This window comes from Periplaneta americana, unplaced genomic scaffold (assembly GCF_040183065.1).
Source record: "Periplaneta americana isolate PAMFEO1 unplaced genomic scaffold, P.americana_PAMFEO1_priV1 scaffold_22, whole genome shotgun sequence".
In the NCBI taxonomy this organism is placed as follows: domain Eukaryota; kingdom Metazoa; phylum Arthropoda; class Insecta; order Blattodea; family Blattidae; genus Periplaneta; species Periplaneta americana.
The window spans coordinates 3,112,896-3,129,464 of NW_027185503.1; the positions used below are offsets into that span (position 1 = coordinate 3,112,896).

The following is a 16,569-nucleotide window of genomic DNA, read 5'->3' on the forward strand; positions in this document are numbered from 1 at the left end:
ACTGTGCACATGCTATAATTAATCGAAGTGATAGGCGTATGAATTAAAATGAGCGGAAGGTTACGGATTGATAATGACGCAATCTACGCCGGCCGTGCAAACATGTCTGATGAGCGTATTCTCAGCTGGGAGCCAAGCTGAATTCTTTGTACTTAATTTGCATGGAAATAGGTTGCAAGCATTTATATTTAAAACTTTTTGTCACACTGAAATTCATGAAAAGATACGCTATACCTGTATCTCTTCCCTTCTTAAAGGAATTTTACGTACATTCTGTAAGTCAGCCGTGGCGAGAACGTCACTCGCGAGACATTGTGGCTTGCAGTGATAGCTGTGCATTTCGCTTCTAACCTCTACGCCAACCCCCACCCTCTCACTCACTGGAATCAAACTCCGTTCCGTTTGTATTTGTCTCTGACCTGCGAGTGGCATATGTCTCTCTCGAAACCATGTACGAAAGTTCCAAGTAGGATGGGAGGATGCATTTTTTTGCTGTCAATATGATGAGAATATTAAATGTATGATTTGTTCACAAGTATTACGAGGAAAACGGTTGTATAACATAAAACGGCATTATACTACATGTTACTGATGAAAATTAAAAAGTTAAGTGTTGTTGTTGTTGTTGTTATCATCATCATCATCATTATCATCATCTCTGTACGTCGACCCTTTTTCAGCAGATATACGAATAATGCGGTTAGCTCTTCAATTTGAACTCACTGATTTACAATGTGATGTCAAATGAAAGCTAGATGTAAAGACTTGACAAATGTTGAAAATTCAAATCTTTGCCAAAAAATAAATATCCGAAGCTTCGTTCTTTCGCTTGTTCTGTTGAAGCCATGTTCGCTACAACTCACGTTTGTGAAAAATTATTTTCAACAATTAAAATAGTAAAAACCAAATTTAGATCACGACTGACAGACAAATACCTTCGTGATCAACCACGACTGACAGTAAGTAACATAATTCCTGATTTTGAAACTTTGTCGCGGAGACATTTTGAAGACAGTTAATTTTAGTTTGTTATATTGTTCATTTTGGAAATATAAAAATTGGAGATTTGTCCTTCAAAGAGGTGGAAAAATTCAAATATCTTGGAGCAACAGCAACAAATATAAATGACACTCAGGAGGAAATTAAACGCAGAATAAATATGGGAAATGCCTATTGTTATTCGGTTGAGAAGCTTTTATCATCTAGTCTGCTGTCAAAAAATATGAAAGTTAGAATTTATAAAACAGTTATATTACCGGTTGTTCTATATGGTTGTGAAGCTTGGACTCTCCTTTTGAGAGAGGAACAGAGATTAAGGGTGTTTGAGAATAAGGTTCTTAGGAAAACATTTGGGGCTAAGAGGGATGAAGTTACAGGATAATGGAGAAAGTTACACAATGCAGAGCTGCACGCATTGTATTCTTCACCTAACATAATTAGGAACATTAAATCCAGACGCTTGAGATGGGCAGGGCATGTAGCACGTATGGGCGAATCCAGAAATGCATATAGAGTGTTAGTTAGGAGGCCGGCGGGAAAAAGACCTTTGGGGAGGACGAGACGTAGATGGGAAGATAATATTAAAATGGATTTGAGGGAGGTGGGATATGATGGTAGAGACTGGATTAATCTTGCTCAGGATAGGGATCAATGGCGGGCTTATGTGAGGGCGGCAATGAACCTCCGGGTTCCTTAAAAGCCAATAAGTAAGTAAGTAATTAAGTAAGTAAGTGATATTGTTCATTTCTTTCTTGTTACACGTACTAAACATTAGTTTGTAGTCTTGTACTGTATAAAATTATATTTAAGTGCTTGACGTAAGGAAAATGAAAATCCGTTAATAAGTCAGACAGTTGCTTCACTTCCCCTTCGGGTGTCTGCCTCCCTCCATAGGTGCTATGCACGTTGCAAGTTACACAGTCGTTCGGCGCACGATTACATTTTCGCCACCGCTGCTGTAAGTAATGTAAACACAAAATAAAAAAAAGGTATTAACTGCACCTTTTACAGAATAAAGAAGAGCTTGAAAAGGGGATGAATACTAGCGCTAACCGAACATGGAATGAAACATAAGATAGGCTGTTGTGGGATGAATGACCAGGCAGGCCATCTCCAGAGATGTAGGTCCGGGTTTTACACGCAGAATACTAAATAACCTAAGATGTCGATAAAACGTCGTAAAATAACCTACTAAAAATTTAAAAAATCAATTTAAATATGTAGGTTTGTAGAGCGGGAACATCCAGTAAATATATAAGTGCACTTGTACGAGGTGGAGATAATTATTTTTCTCAGCTAAGAGGTGTAGGGCTCATCAGTAAGCTCTACATTGTGTTGCGTTACACAAAGCATTGAAGATTTTATATTTTGAAGATGGCAAATGTGATACCTTGGGGACAAGAGATGACTACAACAATATAGTCTATCACAAAATGACGATATTCAATTGTACTTTCATTCATTCATTCATTCATTCATTCATTCATAGTGTTCTGTCCAAGGACAGGTCTTTCACTGCAGACTCAGCTTTCTCCAACCTATTCTATTTTCTGCCTTCTCTTTGTTTCCACATATGTCCATATATCTTAATCATCTGATATCCATCTGATATCTTCTTCTGCCCCGAACTCTTTTCTCGTTTACCATTCATTCCAATGCATCCTCTAGTAGGCAGTTTCTTCTTAGCAAGTGACCCAACCAATTGCTTTTCCTCTTCCTGATCAGTTTCAGCATCATTCTTTCTTCACCCACTCTTTCCAACACAGCTTCATTTCTTATTCTGTCTGGCCACTTCAACCTTCCATTCTTTTCCATATCCACATTTCAAATGCTTCTATTCGCTTCTCTTCACTTCGTCGTAACGTCTATGTTTCTGCCGTCAAACAATGCTACACTCCACACAAAGCACTTCACTGGTCTCTTCCTTAGTTCGTTTTCCAGAGGTCCGCAGAAGATGCTCCTTTTTCTATTAAAAGCTTCCTTGGCCATTGCTATCCTCCTTTTGACTTCCTGGCAGCAGCTTTTACTTTAATATGTACAAATTATTTACCGAGTGACAGATTTGTTCCGGTTGTCAAACTGCATGCTGCGTGCCGTTCAGTTTTGCGTCCACTCTGATGTTTTATGAATGAATCAAAAACCTATTTCGTTATTTCATTCAGCTGTGCCCTCCGCTGAGTTGCTGTACAGGAGAAGCTCGCAGTCGCTCCGTTGGCGACTGTAAACTTCCCAAGTTTCCTAGTTTTCACGTTATGAAGTATACACGAATGTGATGTTCATGAAACCTAATGCATTTCCTCAAAGTTTCGTGGTACGGACAAGAGACTTTCACACGGATAGTAGCAGTGCTGATGCCTCTATTCGGTGCTCAGAGTTAATTGGCCTGATATGTGGGAAATGCTACAGGCTTTCCTACAAACATTGCTTATGGCAGAAAATTGTGGTTAAATAAATAAGAATGTGTGACATAGTACGTACTTTCTTTTTAAATATTTGACGAAGTAACTAAAAGTAGCTCTTTAAGTAAAATTTTGGTAAATTAATTTTTCACGATAATTTCTACATGCTCTTCTTAGAAGGAGAATAATTGTGTGCTATGTATGAGAAGGAACTAGATACATAGGGAACCTATTACAATATTCACAGAGATAATAGATCAAGTCATGCGAACCAGTTTTGACAGATAATTTTCTAGATACATCAACAGTTTTGGGAGTACGAAACGTAATGCTCCTTGAGGTCATAGCTCCGCAGTGGGGACGAGTGTAACTCCAAGACTTGCTTTAAGCAAATGACTGACATCGACTTCCCAAGACGTCGGAAAGATGAGTTCGTCATACAGCAATAAACCAAAGACGTAGTTATATATCATAAACTAAGATTCGGCACCTACGACTATTGTATGTGAACAGATAAGCTATTCTTCTTGCGAGATGGACAGTCATGCTCCACTCCCTGCAGAGATTTTCCACGGAACGTGCCATCCGGAACGACTTAGGAAATCTAAGGGATCAAGAGACGATGCTGAGTGACCTCGTTAAATAACAGACTTACAAGCTGCCAGAAAGAAAAAAAAAAGTGGATACATTTTATCTTTCCACGTTCGAATGTAGAAAGTTGCACTGTCTGTACTGCATTTTAGGCACTGCCTCTGAGAGCGTGGAAACAAAATATAGGTTATGCACATAATTATAATCAATCAGACGGAGTGTAATCTAACTCACATCCCAGCACACGAGTCTCTTTCCCTAGTCCATCTATGCCGATTGTCACTAGTTGTATCAAATTAAATTAAAAATTTTAGGCGGCTTTTACAGTCTTTCAGAACTTTCGAAACAATTCCAGGAATTTTCAGGTAATTCACTGATTCGATTATTATCGAAGTTACTTGCAGTATTGTAGGTTTACAGAGAGCTCTGCTTGCGACAGACAACATTTTCAGACAAAGTGAACTCTAAATCTTCCATAGAATCCTCTCATTTATGTAAGGCTAGTCTAATGTAATTGCGTCAATCTAAATCATGGGACACATCACTTTACTTTTGTTCTAAAGTGAGAGAAATTACGCCGTTTATAGTCCATAAAACTTCACCATCATCGATTAAAATTGTAACATTTATTATTCCACATTTCTGAAATTTTCTAGGAACAACAGGAGCCCATGCAGTGGGAAGGCATCGACGCCGACAGTGACATGCAGCCCATGGAGTGGGACCCTTTAACTAACCCTGTCGAACATCAGGATAACAGACAATGGAATTAATGATGGTGGACTAAACGTTTCGCCAACAAGGTAAGGCCTTGCGACTTTCATCTTCTTTATTACGTAAAATAATTGAATTAGCATGAACTATTACTCAAGAAATATTCCTGGTCCGCATTGCAGTAGCAGGAAACTGAGGGTTTAAGATTATTTACCTCTAGAAATGTAAGGCTTTTGCTTTGAGAAATATACACGTTAAATTATTGCATGTTCATAACGTATTGAACGGGCAATTCTTCTTAATTCTCGAAATTAGTCTGTAGAAATTTTTTGATAGCTTCTATGTTCAAATGTGTGAAAACATGTCAATTTCAACGACGATAAAACAGTATGGTCTTCCTTATAGCGTTTTGTGTCTTTTGGGGTTTAGGCAACACCAAGACTCAAGGGGTTTTAGTAGCACAATAAAAATTATCTCATGCATACCTGTGTGTCCCCCACTCCACAAGAATATAAAAATTAAGATTAAAACTTTTTTTTCAGAATTTTATCAATCCTATAGTTATTAATTTAATAAATTGTATTCAGTTCACGATTTTTCCTTTGTATTTGTTTCACAACTTCTCTTATCACTGCATAAATGAATAATATTGAAGTGTTAGTTTAAGCAAACTTGATAGACATTTGACTTCATCTTGTTTCTGCTTCGCATCTAGGTAATGAGCAAACTAAAAATTAATTAATTGTATTTGTGAACTTAAAAATGGTGTCGTTCTAATAACAAATAAATCATGTTTTATTTAACGATGCTCGCACTTGCAGAGGTTATATCAGTGTCGCCGGTGTGCCGGAATTATGCCCCGCAGGAGTTCTTTTACATGCCAGTAAATTTACTGACATGAGCCTGTCGCATTTAAGCACACTTAAATGCCATCGACCTGGGCCAGGATCGAACCCGCCACAACCTCGGGCACAGAAGGCCAGCGCTATACCGCCTGCGCCATGCAGGTCGACCGTTCTAGTAATCTTATTTATTAATGTAGCCAGAACTTCACGTTTATTTCTTAGTATGTATGTATTTAATGTCTACCCACTTCACTTTACGTGATTCGGGTTTCACATATTGCGGATAGATGGCACAACTGTGCTCCATTTTCTAGTTGCACACCACTTCGGCGGGTCACGCTGTACATGATGTGTATCTGTTGAGAGTTATGTCTTGTACTAGGGTGAGTGTATATGTAAATGTAGTATATGGAATGAGTGATGATGAAGATGAGAAAGAGAGAAGGAGAATCCCAGTGCCAGCACGTAGCCTACTCCTGTCGAATAGCACTAAGAGGGCCGTCAAGCTTAACGCCCCTAATCTACAGACGAATCCCTAACAACAGTGACATATGCCTTCTCTTCATATGCACTGCAGAGAGATTTGAGATTTAAGATTTATTTCTTGTAATAATGTTAATTTTACATTCAATGACATAACTTTAATCTTAAATCCTGGAACACTAACTTTCTTGGTATTATGTTCGATAAGTATTTTAGTTATTCTTTCGCATGGATGAAATTTATAACGCTTTAAACTCAATAAGGGGGGCAAAGGCTAATTGGGATTTCCTGGTCTCTGATCGGGTCAAAAACCCTGATGGAACTGATATTTAACCCTTGTGGAGAATTTCGGTGAAGTCCGGAGGGCCTAATTAGTCAAATCCACTCTCCTCACCTTCACGCTGGGGCCCCCTGGGATCTTTTAAGATGCGAAAGAGAGAGTGGTGTGCGGATAGCAATGGGAGGCTACCGCATTTATACATATCCCAAGAAGATAGTTTATGATATGATAAAAATGCCATGATGAGTCTTTCCCTGGTAAAAAATTCCGGACGTAAACTATCCCCCCAATCGGATGTCCGGGTGGGGGATACTGGGGAAGGACATGTCATGACGAAATCCAACGGAGAGAAGAAAAGAAGATGGACAAGAAGATGGACAAGATGGACAAGAAGATTGACAAGAAGATCGACTTCAACCTGGCATGTGAAGACTCCGCCTGTACCAGGTAAGTTGGAAAACTTGAAGGAAACAATGAGAGGAATCAGAATGGATGTGATGGGAATATCAGAAGTGGGGTGGGAAAATAGTGGTGAGTTGATGAGTGATGAATAGGGCTCGGAGTTATGAAACATCATATTTTTCCTTAGACATCACAAACAATGCAGGATACAATATAAACTCGTTTCACGTCAACATAAACCAATATACTCTTCTTTTACTTGCGTTTATTTGTATTTTTTGGTCTTTAAATGTTTACTGGCCATATTTACGAAATGTTTTACTTTTTGTTGCATTAGTGCCATTTTCTTCTATTTAACGGACTTTTTTACGATCTAATCATAGTCTACATTCCAGAATCGAATCAATTTCATTCTTTAATAGAAGACTAAACTTGATTTCAGTTCCCTGAATTTATCTTTCTTTGAGGTTATACCTATATTAGAAGTAACCGTTACTATGTGCTTCATCTTTTGATTCGTTTTCAGACTCTACTCTTATGATTAAGTTTTATTGTTAATAGCTTGGTGACGTACATGTTGTCATGCTACTGTCCGTCCGATTGGTTATGTCACACGGTCGTCAAAACTAGGAAAATCATATGACAGGCCTACTTGTTTAACGGGGCCCTTTTCTTTAAATTATTTTAAACAGTTGTATAATATTACGTAAACTTCCAATTCCGTACAGCAAATATTTTGTGGAGAAGAGCCCAACACCTCAGCAACTAGCCCTTAAGAGGGGACAGGAGGAACGAGTGTTACAAACCGGGATGCGATTTAACCATTTGGCTGGACAGTAGCAAATATAAATTATACTTGGAAGGAAATTAAACACAGAATAAATATGGGAAATGGCTGTTATTATTCGGTTGAGAAGGTCTTGTCATCCAGTATGCTGTCGAAAAATCTGAAAGTTAGAATTTATAAAACAGTTTTATAACCGGTTGTTGTTTATGGTTGTGAAACTTGGACTCTCACTTCGAGAGAGGAACATAGGTTATGGGTGTTTGACAATAAGGTGCTTAGGAAAATATTTGGGGCTAAGAAGGATGAAGTTACAGGAGAATGGAGAAAGTTACACAACACAGAACTGCACGCATTGTATTCTTCACGTGACATAATTAGGAACATTAAATCCAGACGTTTGAGATGGGCAGGGCATGTAGCACGTATGGGTGAATCCAGAAATGCATATAGAGTGTTAGTTGGGAGGCCGGAGGGAAAAAGACCTTTAGGGAGACCGAGACGTAGATGGGAGGATAATATTAAAATGGATTTGAGGGAGGTGGGATATGATGATAGAGAATGGATTAATCTTGCTCAGGATAGGGACCAATGGCGGGCTTATGTGGGGACGGCAATGAACCTCCGGGTTCCTTAAAAGCCAGTAAGTAGTAAGTAAGTAGTATATTTGTTTTATATACAAACTGAATACGTTGGTAGAAGGGGAACTACACCTTAAGGGTGTGTATTTAGAGAAAAATAAATAACTTTTCTTCTATCTAACAGATTTTCATGAAAAGTTGTACAGTAGTTATAGGCTGTACAATTGGTTTTGTATACAGACTCCGATTATGCTTTTATAAAGGAAACTACCCTTTATAGGGGCTAAATTTATAGAAAAATTAACAACTACTCGTATTATTAATTTTTCTCCTATTTAAGAGATTTTCATGAAACTTTGTACAGTAGTTACAGGTAGTATATTTGTTTTGTACAGCAACTCTTGTTACGTTTGACGGAAACTACCCCTTATAAGGGGCGCATTTAGAGGAAATTAATAACGTTTCTTCTATCTAACATATTTTCGTTAAAATTTACACAGCAGATATAGGCAGTATATTTGTTTTATATGCAAACTCTAACTATACTTGTGTAAAAGAAACTGTCACATTGTAGGGGTGAATTTAGATAAAATTAGTAACTTTTCTCATACGAAACAGATTTTCATCAAAATTGTACTATAATTAAGGGTAACATACTTGTTTTGTATACAAGCTCTAATTATATTTGTGTAAAGCAAACTACCCCATTATAGGGGTGAAATTAGATAAATTTAATAAGTTTCCTTCTATCTATCAGATTATGATCAAACTTTGTACAGTAGTTAGAGGTAAAATATTTATTTTGTAACAAGAGGCAAAAGTTAGTGGAATAGACTTTATGGCAGCTGACATGTACGCTCTTTTTATTTTGTGGCATGTTTCGGTGTAGTAATTGTAATTTTCTTGACAAAATTAGCAATATCTCTCTTTCTCTGATCTGTCAAGCTTATCTGTGTAAGAAAGAGAAGTTACTCCGTTTTTGGGACTGCAGTGTATGTGGTAATTTAACGACGCTGTATCAACCACGAAGTAATTTAGCGTCGATGGGATTGGTGGTAGCGAGATATTATTTCACGAGATGAGACCAAGGATTCGCCATGGATTACCTAACATTCGCCTTACGGTTGAAAAACCTCGGAAAAAATTCAACCAGGTAATCAGTCCAAGCGGAAATCGAATCCAGGCCCAAGTGCAACTCCAGATCGACAGGCGAGCACCTCAGTCGACTGACGCCTGGTCACTTTTTCCAACAGATGATCGAATGATAACCCTGACATTCTGAAATAGTGAAAAAAATTATCTCCATAGGCACGAAGCTCGTGAAAAATACAGTGAAATTGGCCATACTGCGCTCAATGAATGAGAATCCGATGTATCCTATATTTTCTATGTTTAACAGGTATTTTTCTAGGACGGATAAGAAATAATAAAAGTAGTTCTTCCTCGGCGTGCATTATTATAATGCGAGTGAAAATGACACACCTTTTGCAGTTCGACTGCCGCCGGAACCGACGACACACAACGCCCGTATCGACTGTAGAGTTGCTCATGTCAACTGTGTCTGCCGTCGAAGAACAGCTCATGTCGGCGGCAAACCCACTGCTTTTTGCAATCGACCTTGGCGGCTAAAAGTCGCTCGTGTGTAAGGGCCCTAAGGAACAATCAAGGGATAAACAGCTCAGTTGCCAATTCTTGAAGTTATTGTCATATTTCATTTCTGCCACGTGCCTAAGACTTGAGGAGAAGATGGGAATTTACCAATTTCAGGAAGAAAGACCGTCATGTTTTGGAGCAAGATATCCCTCATCATTATTAAAATCTAAAAAGCGTCACATTCCAGTAAAATGCCCCGAAATTTTCGCATATTATGCATCGTGTGAATATTGGATGAAAGAGTTATAAGAGTTATAGTGACAAAATTTTCTCCGAAGAACTTTTAATTGCACAACTGAACAACACTGCACAACACAGCATGTCTTAGTAGTCTACTGTAGTGTAACGTTTATTGTTATAATTGTTAGTGTAACGTTTATTGTTATAATTGCAACTAACAAACAATAAAATTACAAGAAATGCATAAGAAATAAAGAAAACTGAGCGACTTGGCTCAAACGGTAGTGTTTGAAACTAGTATTCGGAAGGCCCCAGGTTCAAATCCCGTGCTCAGTCAATCGTTTTTCATGCTTTTCCCTCCGTCACGAAGGCACATGCCAGATTGGAAATTTACATAGGCCTGCCATGATTCATGATCTCCTTAATCACTAATATTATCAACATTAAAACAAAATGTAAATCAGTTATATGAACATAAGCCATCTATAACACACGACAATAAAAACAGACACAGAACAAAAATCCACGAGCTACTGATATAGCCAAACATCCTACACACGCGATATGACGAAGTTAACACAGGAGTAAAACAGGATTGCGGCCTTTCCCACCTTCTGTTTATAATGCACAAGAATGAAATTATTCAGGAATGGAGACAAATGCGACATGATCAGTTGCAGATACACAGGAATTTAAAAATAGGTTCATTGATATTTGCAGTATTTGCAGATGACCTGGTTTCAATAGCACCTACAGAAAATGATTTACAGTATTCAGTGCATAATTTAAATATAATTGCAAAACAATATAACATGGAAATAAATACAGAAAAAAAGCAACAAAATTATGGCCTTCTGGGAAAAATATTCTCTTCCACGTAAAATACGTTTAGAAGGCAAAATGTTAGAAAGACTTAAGGATTTTACATATCTTGGCTACAAATTAATATTTGATATTGGTTTGAATATGACCAAATTTGTAAAATACTCCAAAAGTATGGGAATAATCAACAGGGTAATGAAACCTTCCATGGCACAGAAAATCACTAGAATACGCCTTTAATAAACCTTGTGCTCTGATATAGCAGTGAGGCATGGGTATTAAGGCAGGTGGCTGAAAGCAGAATAACAGTAACTAAATTAGGCTTATGCAAGGAACAGCCTGATGTACAAAATGGAACCATAAACGCAACGACAAAGTATGGAATAACTCGGTCTGGAATCAGTATTCCATTTCATACAGAAATAACAGAGCTGGATGAGCCATTTGCGATGAATGAGAGCCACAGAATGCGAAAAGCTATACTTCACTATCAGTCCCATGGGAAGAGATCTCTGATACGTCCCAAAGAGTTGAAGAGGAAATTCCTGTTTATTATGAGATCGTAATAGGCCACATGGCCTAATAGGCTAAATTTTTGGATGAATATGATGATGATGATGATGAAGTCAGGTAGGTAGTGGTGTTTGGGAATGTTTCTTGTTGTACAGTAACTAAATGGAACAAAAGCATAGTGTGATTGTTTCGGTTTTTCCACACCCACATTGCATATGCAAGGAATTTCCCGTCATCGGGTACAGTTAAGAGAAAAAATATTATGTGATTACAAATAATTTAGAATATTGTTGTTTTTACAAAATATTCTAATTTGAGGCTTCATGCCACAAAAATCTAAAAATACGTTACATTGCATGCTCATTAGTGTATTATATACAAGATCGCCTGAAATATGCAAAAATATGTACAATTAATTTGGAATATTCGTCATTACAATCGTTCAAAATGTGTATAAATTGATTTTGTATTACTTCCAAACGAACAGCAAAAATATACAGTTGCATACGAATCCTCGTCCTATTAATAAGCCATTCACTGAAAGCCAGTGAATACATTGACACATGCTTAACGATCACATTTATTTTGCTTCTTGCAGAGATGAAGGAAGCCACGGATGATTATCGAAATATCTCCATCCTGAAGGCCATACCATCCATGCCAAATCTCATGGCAGCTCGCATGCCAGCACTATCATTGGAACACCTACCAGCAGAAGAAGAAAAAGAAGAAGTAGAAGCTGAGGAAGGAAAAACGAAGATTGGCTGCTGGTCCTTTTTAAGAAATGTATTTCGGAGACTTCGTCTTTTTAGGCGTAAGTAAATATGAATTTTATGTCTCAGAGCCATTTTCAGATTGATCGCCCTCGGTGTCTTCCTTTGTTTCCCTTATCACTTGTTCACAGTGAAGCAATTCTGTTACAGTAATAGTACTTACATTATGTGCACTCCTTAAAGTTACCAACAATTAAAACTTTCATTTTGTTTGAATATATGAGTCATTCCACGTCAAATCGCACAGCCATAAAACACTACCTTCTCGGAAATGGTCGAATTTTTTTTCATGAATTCCAGACATCAAATAAAGAGACCCGTATTGTTTTATTTTCACAATTATTAATTATTTGTGTAGTTATGACTATCTGAAATTACGCAAATTATGCGCGCACTGTTACATAAACTCACTTGGAACTCTGTGTCTACAAAAAATTGAGATTTGCGGTTTGGCGCATTTTAAAGACTAAATACAACACTTTTTATTACTTTAGGCCTATCACTAATAAATTTAAAATTTGGCGTATTTTTTTAATCATTTCTTTTTCAAAGCATAATTACTATATTAAATAGCCAAGTTAAAAATCTGAAAAAATTATAGACTTTTCCCCTGATGTATTATCTGTAAACTACTGCATTTAGAAATGTGGGATCTCCACACATACATTTGTAACAATTTATTTTCGCGAGCATGCACGCGCTCGCGATTCCCAGCTAATATACTACTTGCAGCCATACATAGACTAGAAGGCTGTTGGCGGAAATTTTTACGAAATCCCCCGTTGGATGTAATATCTGATCTCGCAACACTACGAAAGAAATGCATTCATTCATCAAATGATCAATACCTTAAAGGAGCAGTCCACGATAAAATTAAGTTGGCTTTAATCAAACACATTTTTCAATCTAAGTAGAATGTAATTTGCCGTATGTCAATGCGAGGCATGGTTCTTGACTTACTGACTCCGCACAAAAACTTATGACGTCACAGCCACTGAACTGGTGTGATTGCGTAATAGACCGAGAACATCGGAGAGTGCAGCGCAGTGCTTTGTATTAAAATAAATAATCTTCTCTCGCCGTAGTAGACGTGAACAGAATTTCGGACTTAATTATGATTGTGTGAAGTCATGGTTTGCTTTTCATTTAATCATAAAACCAGCACATACCAATGTTGTAGTTTTATGTAGACGTATTTTCTTTTATATGAACGATATTGAACTACAGTAGACTAAACAGAAGAAATTGTATCGTAATACAGTTTAAAATGCCGTGGTGTTGTAATTTTTCGTGTTCAGAGGGAACAACAAAAACAGAACATGAAGAAGGGGTATCATTTCATGTATTTCCGAACAGAGAAAAGTTACTGCAAAGATTTAAAATATGGGTGAAGAAAATCAACAGAAAAGGTTTTACACTATCGAAAACTACTGTTGTGTGTTCCAGTGATTTCCGTGAAACTGATTTTGAAGAATCGTCTTTACTAAAAAGACGTTTAATGAAAGACAATAGAACCCCTGTGAAAATTGAGAAAACTTCTGTCCCTTTCCTATTTTTGAAAGGAGAATCTCCCCAAGACAATTCTGATCTACGCGCTCCTCTGCTTATAAATGAAAGAAGGTCGTTGAAGAAGCAATAGCAAGTTGCAGTGATGCACCTATAGCTGAAAATATTGACGTGTGTAGTTCTTGATGAGGCTGAAAATTCACAGGAACCTAATATAAACAAAGCTGTGCAGTGTGAGATAGGGTGCGAGACGCTAAGAAATGTGTGTAGTGAATCAGATGTGGGGGAGCAGAAACTGACTTGGAGACATATTTTCAAATAGAAGAAGAAACTTCAAATTCTAATTCATCAGGTTCCGAGGACTCTGCACATGAAACAGAAAGTAAATAGGAAGTCAAAAATTTTTTTTTTCCTGGTCAGCGTTACAAATTTTGTTTTTCTTCTGTAATATTTGTCATTCCTCTTTACAAATATTTGGTAGAAACAATAGGATCATTGCTGAAAGTTAATTCAGTGTGCCAGAATGCCCGTAATTGGGAGTGGAAGTCCTAACAGACGTGAAGCATAGCAGTGAGTTCTGTGTTATACTTTTGCGATATAAGATACAAATTGTTTGAAAAATTTTCAAAAACTTTACAACTATGTTTCATCGGCAAGACAACATTTTATAAATAATTTCAAAATTCGTAGAACCAACAGTCAGATGTACTTGTTTTCAGATTCATGAACAACTTATCAATTCCCTAAAAGATAAAAACGTGCGAATCGCAGTGATGGCCAATTTGACTCACCAATTACAGTGCAAAATATGTGACTTACAGTGTAATGGACCTCGATTCAGATAAGATTATAGACTTCGTAGTTCTGCAAAAAGGTCTAATTGTAGGCGAAGCAGCATGCGAAAAAGTTCTAGATCGCCTAAAAGAAAAAATTAACATTACCCTCTTTCTATCGGACCGCCATAGAGGAATTAGGAAATTGATAAGGACCAAATATGAATGGATGGGCCATCAATTTGACATTTGGCACATAGCAAAAAGCTTAAAGCCGCCGCACAAATGTGGAAAGAGAGCATCATAAATCACCTATGTGGTCTTGTGCTACATGTGAAGGTGATTCTGACGACTTAGAAGACAGATTCATTTCTATATTAAATCATGTTTGTAATATACACTAATGGGGAGAAACAGAGACATAATACAAAATGTGCACACATTCACCCATGCAATAGTGAGAGGGAATAGATCGAACCTGGATCCAGCGATTACAATGCTCTGAAAAAAGTTGTATGTAACCCTGCCCTTTTAAAAGACCTAAATCAGACTAATCAATTTTGTCACACCAGCAAATTTGATCATACCATAACGAGAGATTGCTTTACACTCCTAAGAGAAAACACTTTCCATATGGTGGAATGGTAACAAGAACTATGATTGCGATAATGGACCATAATTACAACGTGAAAAGAGATGTAACTGGCTCCAGACTCCAGTACTCTAGAGCCACTAAACGATGGGTGGAAGACAAAACATACAGCTGGAAGAAAAATGCGTGGAGAGAAGATACTATACAGAAAAATATCTTGGAAGTAGTTCTGGTTATCAACTGCCGCAATTCGATGATCCACATGTTTTAGAGGTTCCCCCAAACATAGCTTCGTGCCTAAACCGTGTGACTCAACAACTATGATGCAATAGAATAATATAAACCATGTACTAATTTATTGCTGACGTGAGATAAACACGTATTTACAGTCCATTTATAACGAATATTTCACGTCTCACATACATTCACTCACTCAGTGAAGGCGTTGAATTAGGTTATAATGGATCGACATATTAAACCTTTTCAGTTTGAACCCTTGCCAGACCCAAGTTGTTCTAATCACTATGAGTACGAAATTCAAAATGGGTAAGTTATTATTATTATTATTATTATTATTATTATTATTATTATTATTATTATTATTATTATTGTTGTTATTATTGTTACAGTATATGCATGTGATAGGTCCTAAGTGTGTAATAACTGACTGTAACGTATGAATATATATTTACTTGTTCTGCGCTGTATATCAAACTGAACTACAACGCAGTCTTATGAAGCGATCAGTGGTTATGACGTCAGAGCCTGCTGTAAGACCTTTAATATTTCGCAAACTAAAAGGCGTAGAGCGATGCGACAAACGCCGTTAATCCAAGGATTACTTTGGTAAACATCCTATAATATAATCGAAATATGGAATTTTATCGCGGACTGCTCCTTTAAGGAACAGTAAATATCTAAAGTTATCTTATTATTGTCAGAACAGATAAGAGGGGGTGCCCTTCACAATGCTGTATGTTTATACTGTAATATAGCGAAGTGTTTAAAGATAGCAAGGCTGGGTAAGGCAGTAAACTTTGTGGCAGTAAGCAGATGGCAGGAGACAAAATATAGAAGAGAAAAATAATCAGTCAGGCTTTGAATTTCACGGAGTAACGTGACTTCTATACAACATCAGTGACGGTAAAGAATGCGTAATATATAACAAGTGTTTAAATCCATTTGACCTTTCTAATCACGCTTTTAAAAAGAAAACACTAAGACGCATAAGTCGCGATTTATTGATAAAGCTCAATTTAAAGGAGTCTTTGAATGTGCGAATATGTGATTCGTTCCGTAAAAAATCTATCAACTTCCAGATAGGTCAGATGAAATTATATGTGAAGCCGGTAGTTCTTGTGATATTATTAAACATGAATCAAATAAAAGTGCGGGTAGAGAGAGTGATTATCCCAGTTCTTATTCTAGCAGATCTATGGATACAGCGCTAGAAATCACCAATATTGAGGAATTAAACAAGAGTTTGATGTCAATGGAATCCCCTATCAAGAAAAGAAAACTACAACGAAAACGATACCCCCATGAAAAGTTTAAAAAAATAAAAGGCTTCCAAGCAAGTAAAGTTTTTCATGTAGAAGAAGCATCGTCATCCCTTCAAAAGTCGCCATATTTTATTTTTGACGGAATGCAAAGAAAATGTACAACCTGAAAATTACATA

General features: G+C 37.1%; 1 protein-coding gene across 1 annotated transcript in view; it reads left to right on the forward strand.

Moving 5' to 3' along the window:
- Positions 1-4,792, forward strand: part of LOC138693827 (uncharacterized) — a 43,558-nt gene extending 38,766 nt beyond the window's left edge. Inside the window, exon 3 of the mRNA XM_069817658.1 lies at positions 4,646-4,792. Within this exon, the coding sequence (XP_069673759.1) occupies positions 4,646-4,692 (47 nt within the window). The 3' untranslated portion in view covers positions 4,693-4,792. The remainder of the gene's footprint in view (positions 1-4,645) is intronic.
- Positions 4,793-16,569: the final 11,777 nt, after the last annotated feature.